Source organism: Mchenga conophoros, linkage group LG23 (assembly GCF_057382185.1).
Source record: "Mchenga conophoros isolate Kocher_MC1m ecotype Shallow Benthic linkage group LG23, M_conophoros_male_GT1.1, whole genome shotgun sequence".
Lineage (NCBI taxonomy): Eukaryota > Metazoa > Chordata > Actinopteri > Cichliformes > Cichlidae > Mchenga > Mchenga conophoros.
The window spans coordinates 13,101,519-13,123,882 of NC_140547.1; the positions used below are offsets into that span (position 1 = coordinate 13,101,519).

The 22,364-nt window shown below is 43.4% G+C and overlaps 1 protein-coding gene across 1 annotated transcript in view; it reads left to right on the forward strand.

Annotated features, from left to right (window-relative positions):
* Positions 1-12,757, forward strand: part of atp10a (ATPase phospholipid transporting 10A) — a 49,102-nt gene extending 36,345 nt beyond the window's left edge. Inside the window, exons 15-21 of the mRNA XM_085263891.1 lie at positions 1,509-1,585; positions 2,642-2,767; positions 2,859-3,059; positions 4,179-4,259; positions 4,763-4,867; positions 6,673-6,860; positions 7,036-12,757. Of these exons, the coding sequence (XP_085120017.1) occupies positions 1,509-1,585; positions 2,642-2,767; positions 2,859-3,059; positions 4,179-4,259; positions 4,763-4,867; positions 6,673-6,860; positions 7,036-7,678 (1,421 nt within the window). The 3' untranslated portion in view covers positions 7,679-12,757. The remainder of the gene's footprint in view (positions 1-1,508; positions 1,586-2,641; positions 2,768-2,858; positions 3,060-4,178; positions 4,260-4,762; positions 4,868-6,672; positions 6,861-7,035) is intronic.
* The last annotated feature ends 9,607 nt before the right edge of the window (positions 12,758-22,364 follow it).

Here is a 22,364-nt window from a genome sequence, read left to right on the forward strand (position 1 = left end):
GCAGCGTCCGGACAGATCAGAACGTGCCTGAGCTCTCGAGCACAGCTGCTAACCTGCTCGCAAATTGTTCCCAAATATTAACGAGCTTGGATGAGGGATTTTTTTCTCAGCGTTGAAAGACATTTTTGGAACACACAGACTCTTCCAGACAAGTGTACAAGTGACTTTCCCCATCTTCATCTTACTCTTTAGCTGTTCTAACAAAGGCATGAATGCCATATTTTAATTGCAGTGTGCACACCTGAACCTGCCAGCCCTGAACATTCACTTTATTTACTTTATTCATTGCATCTTTACCTCATCGTGCAGCCAACTGGCTGCTGCACGGCTCCAGTGAAACTCCTGTATGTTCCTCCTGCCGTGATCTCCGTGTGAGCTGATTTTGAAATTTGCCTGAGATGGAGGTGCACCATTCATCATTCAGCCTCCGCTCTGAGTTATTCTTAGTATTTCTACACTTTCCCTACTGAAGCTGCAGCAGCAAAGAGGCGACGCGAGGACGTCACGGTGACCTGCGTTGGTCTTTTCTCTGTTTTCCATTTATTTGGTCCAGCTGCGCTCAGGAGGAGCAGGTTTTATTTGCCAGCGGGGCGTTTTTTTTTTCAGTCAGTGCTATGTTAGCTTTTGAGCTTTAATATCTTTCAGTACTTCAGTCTTATTATTCAGACGTGTCACACTTCACGAGCTGGTACGGAGCCTTACTCACATTATTTGTAATAATAATAAATCATGGCCTCCTCGGGCCACTCTAGGGTTTTAATGCAAGTATCTGACCAATAATATCGCTGCGCTGGGGTTAATTATACTAACACACTGTCCAGTTCTGGTGAGAAAAATTCAGGAATTTAATTTGGATGTTGCTGATCACTAATAAGCAGATACAATAACATCCAAACATGGTCACATCTGGCTCCAGAAAAACTGATATGGCAGCAGCCGAAATGCACTCTGGTTATACTTTTCTGAAAAAGTCGTGATGGCACATTAATCACGTTGTTCCATCCCACTCACAAAAAAAAATCCAGCCTTGTGAATTCTCAGTGAAAAAGGAAAAAAGGAAAAAAAATTCCAGCCAACTTCTATTTGAGTTCTTCTCACCACCTACCTTTCATTATCAGTCTGTGCTGCCACTGCGGTGCCATTGTGACAACAAAATCCTCCTCCCCTCCCACTCCACCACCTGTAGTGACAAAAAGAAGGGAAAACAAATGTATCCACACATGCGGAGACACCGCCTGTCGGCTGCCGCAGCAGGAAGGCCTCCGCCTCACGGGAGGCCGAGCTGCAGAGGTGGCGAACGGCACCGCAAGCGCGCGGCTCGTATAACGGCTGAGGAGTCTGTGAAAGCTTCACGTTCCTCTCGCAAACACTGGGCACGCCGGCTTCTCCATCTTGTCATCTTCACGCTCAATAAAGCCCCCCCCCCCCCCCCCCCTTCTTATAAACTGATGTACCTCCTCCTTCTAACGGTCTATTTTCTCTCTTTCACTTCCCTACATTAATCACAGGAGATGGGGCCAATGACGTCAGCATGATCCAGGTCGCAGACGTGGGTGTGGGGATCTCAGGACAGGAAGGCATGCAGGTAAGGTGATGAATAGAGTGGCACATGGGGCGGAGAGGAGAGGTGGGTGATTTACGGTGGGCTGTAGGAAAAAAAAAAAAAAAAAAAAAAAAAGCAGCACAGCCTGAGAGCGAGAAGAGCGAGAAGAGCTGCAGATAAAAGATTGGGGAATTGGGAAGAGGGGGAGACACTAGCATTCTTTAGGGTTGTTAATGGCTTTTCATTACACTTAAGTGCGGTTTTTAGCCCACATCCATGACCATCCTCTAAATAGGATTGCCTGTGCTGTGCTGAGTCAGCAGGAAGGCCCTGTGTCCTGCAGAGAAGCAGCGCGGCGTGGACGCTCAGCTCCAAGGCCACAGCTGAGAGAGCATCTTCACGAAGAAAACCCTCCTCCCCTCCGCTCATTTACCTGCAGCACCCTGCTCCAGAGCTGTGCTCTTATGATGGAGATTCCCAATTAACTTCCAGGGGAGGCTTTGCTGGCACGCTGCTGTGTAGCACATCTGCTAAAGCCTCAGTATCCTGTCTTTAACCAATCCGCTGCATTAATTACCGTTAATCAAACTGCCACTTAATGAGACAGCGGTCACTCTCGGGGACTCCGCCGCACACCACGTGCTGAGACGCTCTTTACTGCACCCCGAGCCTGCACGCGCTGCTGCATTATCATTAGCGGACCATTCGTCTATTAGCGACGCGCTCCCTGTGTAGTCGTTAGGAGGGGTTATTGGAGCGCAGCAGAAGCGAGAGGCCTGCTGCTGTTTCTGTTGCTGACAGCCGAGAGGTGCCGTAAAGGGTTAGCGGCGGTGTTTATGATGTAAAAGCAGGGCTCAGTACTGGGAGTGTTTTACACGGTGATGGATGAGACTGACAGCTTCCTGCCGCGCTAACGGTGAATCCAAGGGGAGGCCAACTCGTTTACGAGTTATTGCTTTGGAAAGATTATACCCGCTAAAGATTCATTAAGAAGAGGCGAGAACAGTCAACGAGTAACTGCCTAATGTGTGCTCGTCTCGTGTACGTAGGAGAGAGGCGGCAGGAGACTGAACGTTTGGTTCTTGTGGTGTTCTGCAGGCAGTGATGGCAAGCGATTTTGCCCTCCCACGTTTCCGGTATCTCCAGAAGCTCCTGCTGGTACACGGGCACTGGTGCTACTCCCGCCTGGCTAACATGATCCTGTATTTCTTCTACAAGAATGCAGTAAGGCCCCTCCCAGCGCACACAGATCTGAGTCAGAAAGGATGAGGTGTTCTGCTTTTTCTCACTGCTTCCATCCCATTTGTTCCCTCAGATGTTTGTGGCGCTCATCTTCTGGTATCAGTTCTACTGTGGCTTCTCAGGTTCAGCCATGATTGACCAGTGGTATCTCATCTTCTTCAACCTGATGTTCTCTGCTTTCCCACAACTCATTACTGGCACTCTGGACAAAGACGTGTCAGCAGAGACTCTCCAACAACTACCTCAGCTCTACGTGAACGGCCAGAACTCCGAGGTGCGCTCCCTCCTAATGATCTGACAGCACATTTCAAATTTTTACTAAGAATATGGGGAAAAAAGAGAGTTCCACAGCCTGGGAGCAGAGCAGCTGAAAGCTCTGCTTCCCATGGTGGTGCAGTAGGTAGGGAGAAGTGCTAATTCTGGATTTAACAGGGAGACGGTGAAGATAAGCAAATATGGGAGAAATATGAGCGCTGCGTCTACAGCCAGTTAATACTCCCTCTATAGCATTTTAGATCAGCTGAAGGCTTTTTAGAGAGCTTTTACAAAAGTCTGATAAGAAGAAATTACAGTACACCAACCTAGAAGTGAAAAATGCATGAACTAGTTTTTCAGCATCACTCTAAGGCAGGATGTTTGTAGCTCCGTAGTGTAGTAAGTTTACACAAATTGCGGCTGTTTCAGGTGCTGAGTTATCTGTGAGCCAAAAGCTCAGACTGCTCTAAACGCTCAGTTCACACTACTACTGTTGACTCATATGAGAGAGCAAATGTCCCTACTGTAGTTATCTCTGTCATAGAAGCCCCACCTTCTGTTTGTGAGAGGCAGCCAATCAGAACGATGTTAGCTTAAAGGCAAGTTGGCTTGAAATGAGGGGTTCCAGTGAGCCCTAAAATCTTAATCATGCAAAGTTCTCCACGATTTAGTCTAAGAATTAAACTTGGTATTACCATGAGGGTTTTTTTCCTCTCCCTGGCATAGGTGAAAGACTTCACTCTTTGCTCCAGAGAAAACCCAGTTTGTCAGTCTTGACTCAAAAGTCAAAAATAAGCTGGAATTCATTTTGCATGCTGCATAGATACCATTCAGTTTAGAAATCCACATTTTTCCTAAATAAAATGAATTTATGTTATAATATGCCATGATTTCTGTCATTAACCTTTGATTTCTAGCATAAATTTTAGCGTAAAGGTTAAAACTGTTGCGCTTCTTCATTGTTTTGATGGGTCATTAATTTTATTTCTGACCCAGAATTAATCAGGACTAGTTAACTGCTTCTGGTATCAAATGTAGGTAATAGAGACATTTTTATATGTGTTTTGAATATTTACATTTTTAACATTTTTCTTCTCTACAGTCACACTGATGCTGAGTGTCTGTGTTTATCCTGCAGGAATATAAGCCATATATGTTCTGGATGAACATGATTGATGCCTTCTACCAAAGTCTCGTCTGCTTCTTCATTCCTTACTTTGTAAGTGTCACGTCTGCCATTCGTCTTCACCAAGTTATTAGAGTTTTACCTTTGTATTGATTTGTTTTTTTTAGTGTTGATTTTAATGTTTTATCCTCTTTACATGGTTGTTAAAATGGATTCGTCAGCAATGAAATTTATTAATTCACAATTTATTTATTAATTTCTTCAAATTTTATTTAAAAAGAATGTTTTCAGTACAAAGCATGAACCTGGAAGTGTTGTAGTGATTGCTAAGCTCACATTTTTATTTATACAAAACTGCAATATATTCAATATATATCAATAAATGCACAAAAAATGCTTAAAAATACAGAAATTCAGTGAGATCCTCCTATCGGTATGTAAGGTGTGGTCTTATGTTGTTTTGGTCGATTATCAGTTCTAGCAAGCACGTGTATTCACGTCGCTTTATGTTGTGTTGGGGAAAAAATTGACTAAAAGAACAAAAATCTGTTTTCTGTATATATTTTTTTAATGAAATGTTCTTCTATGCTACCCAGGCCTACGCTGACTCTGACGTGGACCTGTTTACATGGGGAACTCCCATCACCACCCTCGCCTTATTCACTATTCTGCTGCATTTGGGCACCGAGACCAAAACATGGGTAAGAAATCTGATTATAAAGCCAACAGATGACAGCAGCGATCCCTGATGTTTATTTAAAAATAAAAACAATTTTAAGCTCATAGTCAGTCTGCTTTGGATGGTTACAGCATTGTAATGCTCAAAATCTCTGCGGTGGAACATGAGTGGTGTTTCCAAAACCTCACTGTTGGCCTGTGATTATCATTCAATGGTAACACATTACAGGAACCTTTGTAATAAATTATAAAAATGATAGTTTTATGCAAAAAATTCATAAAATTACATATTTTGTAACCATTTTTTTCATGGATTGGAAAATCAGCATCATAGAAATTTGCCAGACATGAACAATTTATTGATTTATTTTTGAAAACTTCTGTTTCATAACTTGTGAAAACAAAGTTGACATTTAGTTTAATTCCTGGATTCTGTCATATGTAGCTTTAACATACTACTTTAACCCGTTTAATTCTGTTATTTATCACCAAGACCACATTAATCACGTAGTGTACATATTTACGACTTTTATTGTGAAAGGCAAAAGAAGCCTAAAACAAACTGGGTTTCCGGTAGAGTCTGTACAGGAGGTGGATATAGAGCAAAATTGAGTATTTTGGTCTAAGTAACCCAAAATGTGATGTCCACATATATGGACGCCAGGTCCGAGGAGGTTAAGCAGAGATTTGAAGTTGTGCAGAAGATGGAACAAAGACTAGAAAACGTCAGAAACAAACCCCATGTTTTTCCCAGGGTGAGACCAGCCTCGCTCGAAACTGAACCAGGCAGCCAGAGATCAGAGCTTAGACTTGGAGTGCTATAAACTCCAGTTACAACTCATCACAGCGTGCCAACACCTTACACCGCCAGAGAGCTCAGACATGATGCTCATAAACTGTTGAAATTTATGACTTTGCCCTGAGTCCGAGTCTTCTCCATCATCTCTGTGGCTGTAAATTCAGCCTGATGAGGGGTTTTTTTTTTCTTTCTTTTTTTTAAACACGTGGGAAGAGTGTCCTTTTTACTTACTGCCTTCATGGACATGACTGCCCCTCATTTAGAGGCGCTTTCATTAAAAGGAGCACGATGGAAGGTACACTTCCACACACTCGGATGGCAGGCCCTTCATTTCCTCACTGCTCAGGAACATAATGCATGCCTGACTGGTAAACTGGTGTGAAAGTCAATTAAAGGTAGGTAGGTGACAGCAGCCCCCCCTCCTCCCCCAAAATACAGAAGCTGTGAGGCTGTAATTAATTACGTGTGTCAGTACAACACTTCAGTGAGCCATCGTACACGATTCACTGTGTCAGACGTCTCATCAGCCAATCATCTCCAGGATGCAACATGAGGAGTTTTTTCCCCTCGCTGACTAAACTCATTTTAGGGCACGAGAAGACGGTTTCGCATCCACACTTCTGTCTTTCCGCCTGGAGGAAACTTCTTTAATGTCGCCTAAATGTACAGCAAGCTTTAGCTTCCAGTCACGTTTGCCTTCATTTTAATATATATGTTAACAATATTTTGCAGGCAGTAAATCAAATCACTGTGTATCCCTTATAGAGAAATTGAGAGTCTTATATAAAAACAGTGTTATATTAGTATTTCCGTGTCATTGTATATTCAGTACCGGTGCGTGTTCTGCGCTACAAGCGAACTTGGTGAGATCTGATTATTCGCATGTGAAAAATCGAGCTTTGTTTGAAAAAATAACGACAGTAAAATTACATGGTTGGTGTGAACGCCTGCGTTAAGAATAGGTGTGTAACGTCTTATGATTTTAAGTTTCTGTTACTGTTTCTCATCCTCGTGTCCTTCCCCCTGCAGACGTGGATGAACTGGATGTCGATCGCCTTCAGTATCGCCTTATTCTTCACCGTGGCGCTGTGCTACAACGCCTCCTGTCCCGCCTGCTACTCTCCTTCCAACCCCTACTGGACCATGCAGAGGCTGCTGCAGGAGCCCCTCTTCTACCTGCTGTGCTTCATCACGCCCATCGCTGCGCTGCTGCCTCGGTACACCGTGTTCAGTTTGTGGATGAGTGAAAACACGAGCCTGTTTTTCAAATATTTATGATCCGAGTGCTGAATAGCGTCTGTTATTGATACCAGATGCCTTTCATGTTTATCCCAGCCGCCTGGCGATCTTCGGTGGAGCGATGCTGATGTCAGTCTCTGTTTTACTTTTCAGATTTTTCTACAGGGCGTGTCAAGGCACGCTGTTCCCGAGCCCAGTCCAACTTGGAAGGCAGTTGGATAAACTCCCCGCTGACATCCGCAGGAACATCCTTAGCCTGAGTCGGGTCAAGGTGGGGTCGCCGCTCTGCCCCAAGCTTCCTTTCCTGTCCCTCGCTAAGGCCTCGCCTAAAGGTTACTATAAAAAGGATGGGAGGAGCGTCTCTGGCTCAAAACAGGGGCCTCTATTACAAACAGATGAAGCAAAGAGAAGCCCGCTGCAGCCCACAGACAGCGATATGCACCTTTCAGATCTCTATACACCAGCTCCGTCAGAAGTAGACACCCTTCCCTACACCAAAGACAACCCCGCCCTGTCAGGGGAGCTGCAGACTTCTTCTGCCGCAGACTCTGAGCATCTCAATAAGACTATAGAGCCGTCAGATGTCAATCTGTCCAGCTGTGTCACCTCCACACCTCTGCCCGCTCAGGCAGACAGCGTGCAGCTGAGCATGCCCCCCGACGGAGCCTCGCAGTGCGTCAGATACACGAGGAACTCAGAGGAAAGACTCAAATCTGAGCACGCCGTCAGTTCGGCACACAGGACAGAGCCGCCGACAGAACGGCCGCTGCAGGCCGCTTCCTTCAGTCTTAACTAGGAATTCAATTGCACAATAGTTTGTTTGTTTTTTAAAGATCTAATTATATTTTTCAAGCAGATTCTTTTATGAAACATGCAAAGAGGTACTTTATATTTTGGATGTAAATCTAAAGCAGAGATATTTTTGCCTTTTGGGAGATTTATTTTTCTGATACTGGGAAACTTAAAGTTCACACAGAAACATCTCAGTACTCTGTCAGGTCTTCATGAAAAGAAGAGCAGAGAGATTCCACCGTGATATGGTACCCAGTTCGTTCTTTCAGCTTGGCCTGTAAATGCACCAAAACCGGGATCGGAGCCGTTCGTGGCCTCGAATCGGTGCTGACGAGGAAAGAAGTTCCCGTACTTTACTTATACTTAATGGCCACGCAGAAGCATATTTCTGTGAGGACTTCCATGCAGATGATACCAAAGGTTTATATTCAAGTGCAGCAAGTTGTGGTGCTGGCTCTGTGCACATTTTCTTCTTCTTGTTGGATCGGGAAACATAGAGGTCCGTTTCTAGCTGTTCTCTTGCACAGTAAATTCTTCTAAATTATAGTTATTAGAGCTGTTGGCTGTAAAGTTATTTGTGCATTATGACCAAGAAATCGCCATTTCAGTCTTTATGCACTAAGAATCCACCAGGAATTATGCTGTGTGTATGTGTGGGTGCGTGTGTGTGTTTGTTTCTACAGGGTTAAGACTTGGTTTGAAATGGTTAGCGTTAGGATTATGTTCAGATTAGGGTTCGGGTTAGACGTTTAGCTGGGCCATGGAATACGCTACATCCTCGCAAAAGCAAAACTCTTATGTGTGTGTGTGTGTGTGTGTGTGTGTGTGTGTGTGTGTGTGTGTGTGTGTGTGTGTGTTTATCCAATGACTCATTGGATCTCTTTTAAGAGCCAGTTCCGCATAAATGTAGATTTGCTAACTGTTGCCAAGAGTTGAGGTCAATCCGGTTTCCATGACTCTGTCAAATATAAAGCTGAAGTCGGAGGCGTTATTTTCTAAAAAAAAAAAAATAATAATAATAATAATAATTTTTAAAACCTGCTTTCCAGCATCTCTAAAGCTCATTAATTAACATTTCATAACATCTCCTTTCTTTCATTTTTGTAATCACCATATCATAAAGATAATGTATGTATCATTGCTAGCGGTTAGCTGCTTCTGTCTTCACCTTCATGTACTGAACCCGTCACTTGTCAGCCTCCATCCGAGTGAAAACCCTCCTCTGTGTGTCTGCGCAGATGTTTTGCAGATGTCTTCTCATCTGCATCCTTTACAGTTTTACTAGGAAGCACTTTAAAAGCCCCATTTTGCTTTTAGCTTTTCAGTTTTTAAACACCACGTTTACAGTTGGATATTTTTACCTTAAGCTGTTTCCCTCTGCTCTTCGACTTTATACACAGCTAAGCTAACGCTATCATAAGAAGCAGGATTTTTGCTACCGTAAGCTTTTTTTTTTTGTCTTGTTTTTTTTTTTTAGTCTGACTTTAATCATGTTTGATCTTTGGCCCTGTGCGAGTAACATAGTAGCATTTAACTAAATGCGATCTTAAAACTGGAATTATTCTGACAAAGATTTATATCTTCATAAGCAACAACCAGTACTCAGAACAGGAGGTCTTGGCCTGTGCAAGTGTCCTGACTCCAACACAAACATGAGAGAGAAGGATTAAATTTCTTTTGTTTGTGAGAAACAGCCAGTTGGAAAGAGTTTCAGAGTAGAAACTGGGCGATCGATGCCCAGAATAAGAAAAAAGGGGCATTATTTTGAACTTTTACTCATGAAAAGCTAGGCTAACGCTAATGAGTGAAATAGTAAATACATAAAGCTGAGCATAACAGAGGCACCGCTTAGTCTGTGCAAGTCCCCTTTTTCCATTCATGTCATGTGTTTAGTTTATCTGAAGCCCATCTGAGGTTTTTTTTTTTTTTTTTTCCTAAAGCTGTAAACCAAATCCTCGGGGCTCAGTCTGTCCCAGATCTTAAAGAGACTGCTTTAAGTTTGCACTTTGAAAGCTTTCAGTCGCTGAGTGTCGTCGGTGCTGCAAGGAGAGCGGGAGCTTTGCACCCCTCTTACCTTTGCAGACACTTTGATGCGTTCCTCCAGTTTATGGTTGAGCATTTAAAGCAGCAGCACCTTTTTAACATTTTCTGAAGGGCGTGTCTCATTCCAGGATGTTTTTGTAAAGAGTTCAACTTTTGCCAAAGGTCATCTATATATTCTACGTGCCTTAACACTGGATAAGAAATGAGAAATGTGCTCGTGATGCTGATTCTGTTTGTTTAATGATGATGGAGCATATATTCGGAGGCTGCAGGCTCTGTGGTTTCTCTCCACCTGTCCTTTTGCACATGGTGCTTGTTCCATTGGCATGCTGTTGTCTGCAGTCTGTTCGCTTTGTTTCAGAGGTTCTGTCATTTGGGGTGTTGCACTTTGTGTGCCAGGCTGAAGCTTAAGTGTTTCTGCGATCCTACACACACACTGTCACACAGCGTATCTGAGCATATTCAATATTTTTCTCCTTATGTTTCTTTTGGTTGCTGCATCGGCCGAATGTGAGCTTCACTGTTTGAATGGTTTCGCTCTCAATGCTGATCAGCCACAGCATTAAAACGTTTTTTAAAAACCACAATTATTTTGAAGCACAGTAGTTTTCGAAAAGTCAATGAGACATTGAGTCTTCATGTTAAAATAGCTGCCAGGTTAATGGGATGTGAGATGGGTTATTGTTGTTGACCGAGACCAGAAAAACAGCAAGTCGCTCCACTTTCACTAAATTAATTTAGGAAGACATCGAAGCGTTCAAGGTGTTAAACTCTGCCACTGCCAGCTGGTGAAGCCGTGTTTCTACCAATCAGATCTGTTTTTTATGTTGTGGCTGATCAGTGTATTGAAAGGTATTGATCAGAGATTTTGGGATAAACACTGAAAAGCTGCAGCCGGTCACCAACGTAGAAGAACTGTTTTAGGTTTTTATTAATATTCCACATTTTTATCAGTTCTTTGGCCTTTGTGCAACTGGAAAGTTTCTGTACATGGCTACTTTTGAACAAAATAAAAATGCTAAAGAATTTATTTATGCTTTCCTGGTCTTATTAATATACTAGGGCTGCCACGATTAGTCGACTAGTCACGATTATGTCGACTATTAAAATCGTCGACGACTAATTTAATAGTCGACGCATCGTTTGAAGCTTTGTAAGATCACAAAGGACGCAGGAATGAGTAGTAGGATTTAAGAGTGTAATAACGGACTGAAACAGAAGATGGCAGCACTGCATGTACAAGGATGCCAGCTGCCGTTAAACCCCGAAGAAGAAGAAGCTGTGTCCCAGAATTCATAGCGCAGCCCAGCGCAGCTGTCAACAATGGCGGCAGCTAGTTAGTTTTAACTTTACTCTTATTATTCTTTCTGGGTCACAAAATAAACGTTTAACATATTTTCAGGCGAGAATGTAGCTGTGTAAACCTCAAATATCTGCTCAGTTTATCAAGACACCACATATTTTCAAAAGCGCTCCGACGTTTTCGGAGACGTCTGTTACCCACTAGCTCGTTAGCTAGGCGGGGGCAAGGCTAACTAGCGCCGTGAGAACACCGGACTCCCGGCAAATCATTTTCAAACCCACCGCCGTCTTTCGCTACTCAGGTTAAACATATATATAAGTCACTTAGATAAATTAAAAATGTTATTGTTTGGCTTTCTTTAGTATTTTATTTGTTCCTGAGTAAATCGGTTTGGCTGAGATTAAAGTTATAGTTTTTTGCACAGCTAAAACTGTCAAGCAGACAGCTGATTATCAGAAGTGTGAGACTCTGGAGAATATACTCCGGTGTCCTGTTATATTTTAGAAAGCAAGGAGTTTATTAAACTTCACCGAAACAATCTGCAAATTTCATTAAAAATTAATAAACTACCATCTTGTCTTTATTTTTAGTTAGCACAAACACTTCAAGCTGTAAGCTAATGATAGTTATATAAGACCAGATGCTGCCGGTGCAATAAGCAGTACGCTGTACGTCCAGTGGATGATGATCTGATTAGTCGACTAATCGCAAAAATAATCGGTGACTAGTCGACTATCAAAATAATCGTTTGTGGCAGCCCTATAATATACATTGACTTATATTATGTATAGCAGGCTTGCCCACTATAAACGTGAAACCAGTGAGCCATTGATCATACCGTAGATAATTCTCCTTTCTGACTTGCATAATTGCCATAATTTACTAAATTAAGTTTAAATTTTATTCAACAAAAGCTGAAACTTTTGACTGAGGTCATAAGGACATCAGGAAAGTGTTTACTGGGGTCCCAGACTGAGGGAGATGTGCACTATTTTCCCCTTACACTTCAATTCAATTTCAAGTTTTGTATAACCTGAGTCGCCCCCTGCTGGCCGTTAGAAAGAATGCAGGTACTCCCACATTAGCATCGCCAGCTTTTTATTCTACCTTTGTAGTTTTGGTAGGAAAATCCTGATTCAAAGTAGAGTCTAACAGTCATCCTCAGAAACATGACTGTTGGGGGTTTTGTGTGTTTTTTGTTTGTTTGTTTTAAAGCTCATCTTCCGTTTCCTTCTCTGGATCCATGTGCTGTACAGTGTCCTCAAATTAATGACCGTCGCAGCACTTTCTCCTCGGACACTGAGATAGTGATGACTCCTTCCCTCATCAGCTGTTTTTTTGTTTGTTTGTTTGTTTTTCTGCCTACGCATGAAGGTGTGACTTTGAGCAAAGCTTTTGTTTTTTGGGTTGGATTGCTGATAAGTAACATGGGTGTCCGTGGATCAGAAGGTACAGCGGGTCCTCCACTCTGTGTTTCGTTCCCCAGCTCGTATCCTTGGGCAAAATACTGAACCCCGAGTTTCCCCTGATTCATCCACGAGTGTGTGAATGTTAGGTTAAACGTGTTTAAGGTGAATGGGTGAATAAGATTTGTAGTAAGAAAGTGCTTTAAGTGTTCAAATAAAGTAGAAAAGCACAGAAGTACCAATCCATGTACAGTAAAACTGACTTTTGTCAGTTTTATGATGATAATTAATGTAAAAGATTGATATTATCATTAAACAGCTCCACTTGGATTTGAAGACTTACTCTAATTACTTTTTAAATCACCTGCACAACGATGCTCATTCGCAAGTTAATAGAGTTTGATTAGATTTTTTATCATAAAGGAGCTCCATTGATTGTGGCCATTAAAGAGGCCCAGGCCCTCTGCGTGACCCGTAGTTTTAACGAGCTTAAATCAGACTATTTTCAATTTCCCTAGCTGCCTCGTATATATAACGTGGTCCTCAGCAGTCAGAGACCTGGATCGTGGGAGTGATGATGCTTTAAGAGCCTCTCCTTTTCCACTCCTTTCTTCCATAGATGTTTTGTTCATTTGCACCAGTGAGGATATGCAATGCATCATTTCTGGTCGCAAATAATAAATGAAGGATTTTTAAAAAAAAAATTTTTATTGTGAGCCAGGGCCATCTGTCTTCCAGTTGGTGGAGGCATTGCGAGGCTCCGTTCTGCTCTGTCACGTAGGAGTGGCTCAGAAAAAGCATTATTGCACTTTTTCAGTCTAACTTCCCACTGACACAGGAAGCCTGCCAAACGAAACAGCAGGGACACCAATAAACACCACACAGAGATAGACAAACACCTACGAGTAGTTCAGGGTCTTTGGTTCACCTGAGAGTAAACTGTGTGAGGAAACACTACAAGAAAAACATGACTAAGAAACCTATTTATGGGTTAATTCTTACACTTTTAATAGTAGTTTTTAGAAAAGTCCTTTGGATGATTTTTCCATTCATGCTTAAATTTTTCAGACCTTTATTTGGGTCCGGGTCATAGAAGCATATGTTTAAGAGGGTTTCCAGGGTTTCCTCTCACTCGGACAACCAGAAGCATCTTACATCAGAGGCCCCACGGTGGCATCAGGGTCAGATGCTGAACCTCTCCACCTGGCTCACATCAGCGTGGAGTAGCTGATCTACTCGGGGCCCCTCCCGGATGACAGGACTCCTCACTTGTCCCTTAGTGAGGGGTGCTTGTGTTTGAGATGCTTTAATTCTTCTAGTCATTACTCAGAACTCGTGGCCACAGTGACTCCCCGTGAATTGTGTAATAGAGTAGTAATAGGCAGTAGAGTCTCTCCAGGCAATCCCGTCTTGGTTGAGGAGGCAGGCTAAGAATGATGCAGTATCATAATTGATATCCATCTATTTTTTTTTTTTACGCTTATCCAATTTGGGGACTAGAGCCTACCCCGGCTGCCATAGGGCGAGAGGCAGGGTACATCCTGGTCACGTCGCCAATCGTTCTCAAGGCTAAAACAGAGACGGACAGCCATCATACTCACATTCACACCTACAGCCAATTTAGAATCACTGATTAACCTAACCCCACTGACTGCACGTCTTGAAGTGTGGGAGGAAGTCTGAACGCCACACAGAGGCCCCGGCCAGGTGCTAGAATCAAACCCAGGACCTTCTTGCTGTGAGGCAACAGTGCTACAGTTTGAAAATGTTCACCTATAGCTAGGAAAACCCCCACTGACCTAAAAATGTGCCTTATAGCAGACACTAATGTTTCTTGGTAATTTAATTTTCTTATTTACAAAACAGGACAAATTTAGGAAAATGGACTATGAAGAAGTATTATGAATACATGTATTGGAAATGCTTTTTGTTTTACACATAAAGTTGAAAAAGTATTTCAGAAAGTGACCAGATGCTTAGTTGGTATAAAGACCAAACTCGTCACTCCGACTGATTGGGGGCATCTCTAAAACAGAGGATCTTTGTGCCATGGAGTGTAAAGCAGAAACCTTTATGTAAGCATATTTTGTTGTTTTTGCCTCATGAGCAGTTCAGCAGCCCGTTTGCCTGAGCGTGTTGTGATAATGTCGACATTTGCTGAAGTGTTGAAAATCCCCTGCGCTGATGAGCCCGTGTTATGATCCAGCTCCGAGGATGTCTCTAAGGTACATGTATCCCGATCGCGCGAGACATCACCTCCGTCGTGATCGCCTCGGTGACCCCTGTCTCTGCCTGCTGTCTGGCACATTTCCAGGAATTGCTTAATACCCGTGATATAAAACGATCCTCTCCATCCTACGTCCTGCCCTGCATGCAGTCTGCAGCATCTTCTCTGGAACTCTGGACCACCCTGCAGTCTCACTCCCAGTCTGCATCGCAGAGGCTAAAAACACAAACACTTTTTTTTTTAGTTTGAACTTCATTGCCGTGTTTCTGCTTTTGTTCTTTCAGCGATTATGCGATAACTGGGAAGGTTAATGAGCAGTTAAAAACTCCTTCTGACACACAGTAGAGAGTAGAGAGAATAATAATCTGTTAAATATTCTGTAACAAGTAAAAGTCTTAGATTCTAAATTTTACTTAAATCTCAGTAACTTTTTTTTTCTAAATCAATCAGTTGCTCATTTCCTGTGGGTGTATTAATTAAATGATCTGGACACAGTTTCAGCCTTACTGCCAGTTTTTGTCAGTGGTCATTTAAAAATCCCCAAAACAAACAACCAAAAAAAACCCAAATCCCTGCAGCCCACAGAGCATTTTCCCACAGATGACTACTATTAATACTGCAGAATTCTTGCAAACAAAGTATTTTTCCCTTGTCTTACTGAGTTATATTCAGCTGATGTCTCATGTTTTATTTTTGTGTCATGATAATAAAGACCGAACAGACCAAGGAACCTGCAGGATGGTGCAGCTGATCACAGAGTAACAGGCCACTTGAAGATCTGAAGGCTAGCAATACAATAGAAGGTGTGCAGTGATGTTATAGGTGCCTAGGGGCTCTCCTCTTACTTTGATGGGCTGAGTGGGGTGGAGATTGACAGTGGTGTGGCGGTCGTTAAGTTGGGGTTGGTGAATCCTGCCAACTCTGCCCCCCCCCCCCCCCCCCTGCCCCCCCATCCTTTCTCTTCCCTTGGTCTGCCTCCCTGTGCCATGATGTGTGCTTCAAAATGATATTCAGGTAGTTTGTATGACCCCCACGTGCTTGCATACGTGCTCCTAAACTTTACTTAGTTTTTATGAGGCAACGAGTTTGCATAACTTTAAGTTCTGGGAACTAGTGAAGCTAATGCGTAAGTTCAATAAGGGAAAATCTGTAATCACTCATCTGCTTTTCTGTTTACATGTCTCCTGCTTTCCCACGCTCTCGATACTCTGACTAAAAGGTATTCCTTTAATTTTTTTAACAGTGTATAAACCTATTTTATTCACATAAGAGATAAGAACCTTTTTTATAAAAGGAAAGTAATATTCAGAGCTCAGCTTTTTCAGTTTAGCGTAGCCTCTCACTGAGGGTTTGAATCTATGTGTTGTGGGACAGTATTATCGCCTCTTTCATAAAGGATGCTCCAGTGTCTACTCTGCTAAAGCAGGAAATAAAGAAGGCTGTAAATCGTCTTTCCTGCATATCTTGAGAGTTCAAACATCTCTGATTATGGCTACTTCTGGGTCGCTGAACCGTCCAAAACAAAACTCACTATTTGACCACACCCATCATTTCCTGGTTATGGGACCTGCCACTGCGGTTAAAGTACTTCTCCATACTGCATACTCCTCAGCTTTTGCATAATACAACAGTTTCTTTAGACGGAGAGAGTTCATTCAAATCCAAACATAGTTTCAAAGAGAGAGACAGAAATCATGAGGGGCCATAACAAGAAGTTTCCTGCACACATGCGACCTGTTTGAAAGTAGGTCTGGTTGGGTATTTTAAAGCAGTTCTTCTGATTTAGCTTAAAGACATAAAGTCCCAAAACTTTAAAGCTTCAGCATTAAGATTTTGATTTTTGGAAGAGCAGAAATAAACATGTCTACAGCAAACACATTTCCCCCATTATAACTAACCCATATCCATACTGGAGTTAGGGGTGTGGTCACCTTGATTGACAGGTATACTGGTGCCTCATCTCCACTGCTTTGACTCATTGAAGAGGACCTCTACCTCTTTTTTTAAATGTAGTTATCTGAGTAATAATACGGCTTTGCTGTGTGCCATCGGCTAACACTCATCTAAAGAGCTCCAGTTTTGGTGATTGAAATGAAGTATAACCTGGAAACGCACTGGTGTCTATGAGGTGCTTTGTGTGCTCACAGTGACTCCCAGTGTTCATGCGGGTTACTGCGGCCATGATGTACAGTCCTAGAAAAGACCCTGGTGCAAAGAAAGACACAAGCATGGAACGATCTGCTGTTTTAAGTGTCCTTGACGGCATGTTTATTTGGAGTGTAATCGCTCAGAGCTCATTTTAGCACAGATGTAATTTGAAATGTAGCTTGAAGGCTGATGAATGTAAGAATGTAATTCTGTTACGTCTCTCCTTTTTTTTTTTTTTTTTTTTGGCCTGTCCCGTTTGGCTCTTTTGCCATCAGAATTGTTGTCTAAAGGCAAAGAAAGATGCCCAACGGATTTACTTTACCAAACTGACCATCCCAGCCTTGCCGTAATGGTCCATTTGATTCACCTTTTATTGTTTATTTTATTTTCACTTACTGAATACGGGACAGACTTGACTGGGGGAAAGAAGGGGAGAAAAAAAGAGGGAAAGAGAAACAGCTGAGAAGAGGGACGGGGGAGAAGGGCAAAAGACAAAAACCAACAGAACGGGCAGAGAAAAAAAATGCATATATCAATCACCTGGATCACCTGCTGAGAAAGAAAAAAGAAAGCAAGCAGAAGAGAACAAGAGTAATAGAATAAACAACATCACAATGATATATGGGAATATGACAGTAAATACTAAATGTTAAACATTATTGTGCAGCACATAAGATAAACAGAACACAGTGTGCTTTGAGGTAGGAGCCAAAAAGGGTGTAGTTTGTGGGTGTGATCACCCGTGTGTACACCTGTGAGCATGGACGCGCTTGTTTTTTGTTTTTTTAAAAGGTTCCTTCATGTAATAATCTGCTAGAGGGTGTGGGGGGGCCACAGCCCCGTCCTCCAGGGCGTGAAGCAGGTGTGGATGAGATCAAAACTCCAGACATCCAGAGGCCCCCAGAACACAAGAGACCAAGGAAGACCAACAGAGGGGCAGCTGCGCCACTGTCCCGGAAAGAGCTGAGGAGAGTCCCAGATGAGGGCTCACTCAGCAGCCGCGGAGCAGAAGCCAGGGGGAGTTGCAGTGACGCGCCCGTGAGCTCCGCCGGCAGCCAGCTGCGCCTGAGTGACCGAGCCCCAGGCCGAGAGGCCGGGGGCACCCCACCTCCGAAGTGGCCCGAGCGAGCCCCAGGCTCCAGGCCCCGATAAGCGGCCGCCAAGGAGTGAGCCGGTGTGTACCTGGACGCCCATCCCCGGACACAAAGAACCACCAACGCACTGATGTCTGAGGGGGTCCGCCACTGGCAGGGGAAGTGGTGGTAGGGGGAGATAGGCCTCCAAACCTTGGAGGGCCTGAGATGTCCCCAGAGAGGTGGCGCCTGACACCCAACCTGACATATAGACACAGACATACAGGCACACACAGATACAAACATCCATTCCCACCCTCATGCTCTCATATGCACTTACTCCACACTCAACCAACGTGGAGACAGACATAAAGAGACGTTGTACACACGATCACACTCCCCAAGCGTACTCTACAAACCGGGTCTAGGTGCCCCCGCCCCTGGAGGGGGGAACTGCACCCAGACCCAGGTGGTGTTACCCTTTTCCCTGCGGTGGGGGGAGGCAGACCGCCCCGACTCCGCAGCAGCAGGAAGGCTCCACACTCCAGACCGCAGTCGGACGGCCAACTCCTCCTCCTAGTCCTAGCCCCCCTGCTCCAGCAGGTCGCAGAGAACGGGGGTGAGAGAAGACTCCGAACCTCCCTCCACCCGCTCATTGTAATGTTGATGCATGTGTGTTACGTCTCTCCTGCCGAGCTAATATTGGCTGTATTCTGACCTCCACTTTTAGGAGATGAAGGCCTCTTGCTGTGCAGTGTGACACAGGGGATTGATAGGCACACAAACCAAATGTCACACAAAGAAAACTGTATATCAGGTTTGAACACTGACAGAATAACAAACATCTCCTCTGCACCATGAGAGCAATGCACATGGATTAGATAATGCATAATTTACAAGGCGGTTTTGACTGTACCTGCTCTGCGTGTCAGCTTTGATTTATGGTGGCTGAATATGATTTAGAGGTTATGAACGAGATGGCAGTGTGTGCTGGCCCACATCAGCTCTGAGAGTATTCAGACTCGTGCTATATATTCTGTTCCGTCTCTTCAGTCGAGCAAAATCATTCCCATGATTATACTCGAGTGAGGGATTTTCAACATAGAATTTCTAAAAACACCGGTTTTCTTTAGAAAGCATAAATTATTTCTTTTTGTGCACCATAACAGAATTATTTCTCCTCCAAAAACTACCCAAAAAGCAAACCACTGCCATGTAATTATATTATTTAACTTTTTAATGCTCAAAGCTTTCAAAATCAAATAAAAACTTACTCACAGTATAAAAACTTCAGCGAGGTTTTGTGAGTCACACAGTAAAGAACAAGCCTGTCAGAGGTGGGAAAAGAAAAGATTTCAAAGACTGAAAAGAAACCAATGAAAGATGTGTCTGAAGAATCAACAGCCAGGTCACTAACAAGTGATTTAGCCAAGTCTGGAATTGAAGTCTCAAAGAAGACAATCACAAGGAATGGACTGCAAGGTTGCAGACCAAAAAAACCTACAGAATAGACACCTTAAAGTCAGCCCAATGTATGCTGAGGACAAGCTGGAGAAAAGATTATACATACTGGAAGCACACTAATGCATGATCTTCATGTTAAATAATTTAAATAAGTATTGTTGCTGAGTTGAGTGTAAACCAACAGATCTTCGTGCTGTAATATTTTGGGCAACTGGACACAACATGGCCAGGCTCTAAACAATCCTGCTATACTATATATTGTTATATCAAGTGTTCTCTATGTAGAGTTCTTCTGGTACATAATGAAGAAAGTCAAGTCAAGTCAAGTTGGCTTTATTGTCACTTCAACCATATACAGTTTAACAGTACACAGTGAGGCGAAACAACGTTCCTCCAGGAACCAAGGTGCTACATGCAACATAAATTTACAACATAAATTAACAGAAAACACTAAACTAGCTAACTAAGAGGCCTAGTTAGCTGGCTAGCAGAGACAAGACAGACTGACCTAACATAAATTACAACATAAATTAACAAAAAAAAAAAAAAAAACTAACTATCTAACTATCTAAGGAAGACTTTTTTTTTTGTTATCAGACAGCAGACAACAAAGTGCACGTGCAAATGTGCAAACAAGAGCAGCAGCAAAGTGACAGAATGATAGAAAAACACAACGTAACATAATAATAAGGTTTTGTGATGATGAGTTGAGGTAGTGGAGGAACAGTAAACATTCCTTAGTGTAGCAGCAAAAATTAGGAAGTACAGAAGTTAGTGCAAAAAGTCCAGTAATAATATTGTGCAAAAGAGCATTTACAGGTTGGTGTGTACGATGGTTTGGTGGTGTAGGTCAGTGTGTTTGCGCTTGTGTTGATTAGTCAGTCCAGTCTCAATATTTTCAGGTAGTTGAGTTAACCTGAGTGATAGTGTGTGTGTGTGTGTGTGTGCGTGCGTGCGCGTGCGTGCGTGCGTGCGTGCGTGTGTGTGTGTGTGTGTGCGTGCGTGCGTGTTTATCAGTCAGTCCCTTTTTGCTGAGGAGACGGGTGGCTTGTGGAAAAAAGCTGCTGCACAGTCTGGATGTGTGTGCCCGAATGCTTCGGTACCTTTTTCCAGATGGCAGGAGTGTGAAGAGTGTGTGAAAGGGGTGTGTCCGATCAGCCACAATGCTGGTGGCTTTGCGAATGCAGCGTGTGGTGTAGATGTCCTCAATAGAGGGGAGAGAGACCCCGATGATCTTCTCTGCTGTTCCCACTATCCGCTGTAGGGTCTTGCGGTCCGATATGGCACAGTTCCCAAACCAGACAGTGATGCAGCCGCTCAGGATGCTCTCGATAGTTCCTCTATAGAAGGTGGTCAGGATCGGTGGTGGAAGCCGGGCCTTTTTCAGTCTTCTCAGAAAGAAGAGACGCTGTTGGGCTTTCTTGTGCAGGGAGCTGGTGTTGAGGGACCAGCCGAGGTCCTTCTCCAGGTGGACGCCCAGGAATTTGGTGCTGTCGACGATCTCCACAGAGGAGCCGTTGATGCTCAGCGGTGAGTGGTCGCCTCGTGTCCTCCTAAAGTCAACAACCATCTCTTTTGTCTTGTCAACATTCAGAGACAGGTTGTTGTCTTTACACCAGTCCGTTAGTCTCTGCACTTCCTCCCTGTACGCCGACTCGTCGTTCTTGCTAATGAGACCCACCACGGTCGTGTCATCAGCGAAATTAATGATGTGATTTGAACTGTGTGTTGCTACACAGTCATGAGTCAGCAGTGTGAACAGCAGAGGACTGAGCACACAGCCTTGTGGGGCCCCAGTGCTCAATGTGGTGGTGCTGGAGGTGCAGTTCCCGATCCGTACTGACTGAGGCCTTCCGGTCAGAAAGTCCAGGATCCAGTTGCAGAGGGAGGTGTTCAGGCCCAACAGGCTCAGCTTTCCGATCAGTTGTTGGGGGATGATTGTGTTGAATGCTGAGCTGAAATCTATGTACAGCATTCGGATGTGTGAGTCCTTCTTGTCCAAGTGTGTCAGGGCAAGATGGAGTGCAGTGGAGATGGCGTCGTCCGTTGAGCGGTTATGGCGGTATGCAAATTGCAGTGGGTCCAGTGAGGGGGGCAGCAGGGTCTTGATGTGTCTCATGACGAGCCGCTCGAAGCACTTCGTGATGGTGGGTGTAAGTGCAACAGGACGGTAGTCGTTGAGACAGGACACAGAAGACTTCTTGGGCACGGGGACGATGGTGGTGGCCTTGAAGCACGTGGGAACGACGGCACTGCTCAGAGAGATGTTGAAGATGTCGGTGAGAACATCTGCCAGCTGATCAGCACATTCTCTGAGCACTCTGCCTGGGATGTTGTCTGGTCCAGCAGTTTTACGTGGGTTGACTCTGCGTAGAGTTTTCCTCACCTCAGCTGTAGTGAGACACAGGACCTTGCACAGAAAGGCGAAATATCATCATATTAAGCAGCCTTAAGTAAATATCATGGAAACTGTAGTTAATCACCAATTTTAACTGTCATATTTGAATTCAACCCATTCAAATCCATGAGAAATGTCATATTTTACCTCACAAGCAGACAACTTCTGATTATTTACCAGAATTTTCTGACTAAAGTGACCCATTGTGGAGGACCAGTCCACACCTAATTTTCCTTTTTTTTCCCCAGTAAATTTTAAATCTTGACATCTTTTCCTATATATGGTGATCTTCCTTGAATGTTCTTCATCAAACAGACACTGATATCAGATACGTGAATGTTAAGGAAGAAGAAAAAGAAGGGGAGAGAACATTGTATTATTATTATTATTAGTAGTAGTAGTAGTAGTGGTAATATCATCATTATTATTAAAAGTAGTAGTAGTATCATCACTATTATTATTATTATTATTATTATTATTATTATTATTATTATTATTATTATTATTGTGTTTTTATGATTATCCTTAATGACTGAGGAATATTCTTTACATATTAAATTATTGAATTAGTGAATCTTTTACCCACAGGAAACTTGTTTCTGCTGTTTTCACTCTGCTTGCTGATCCT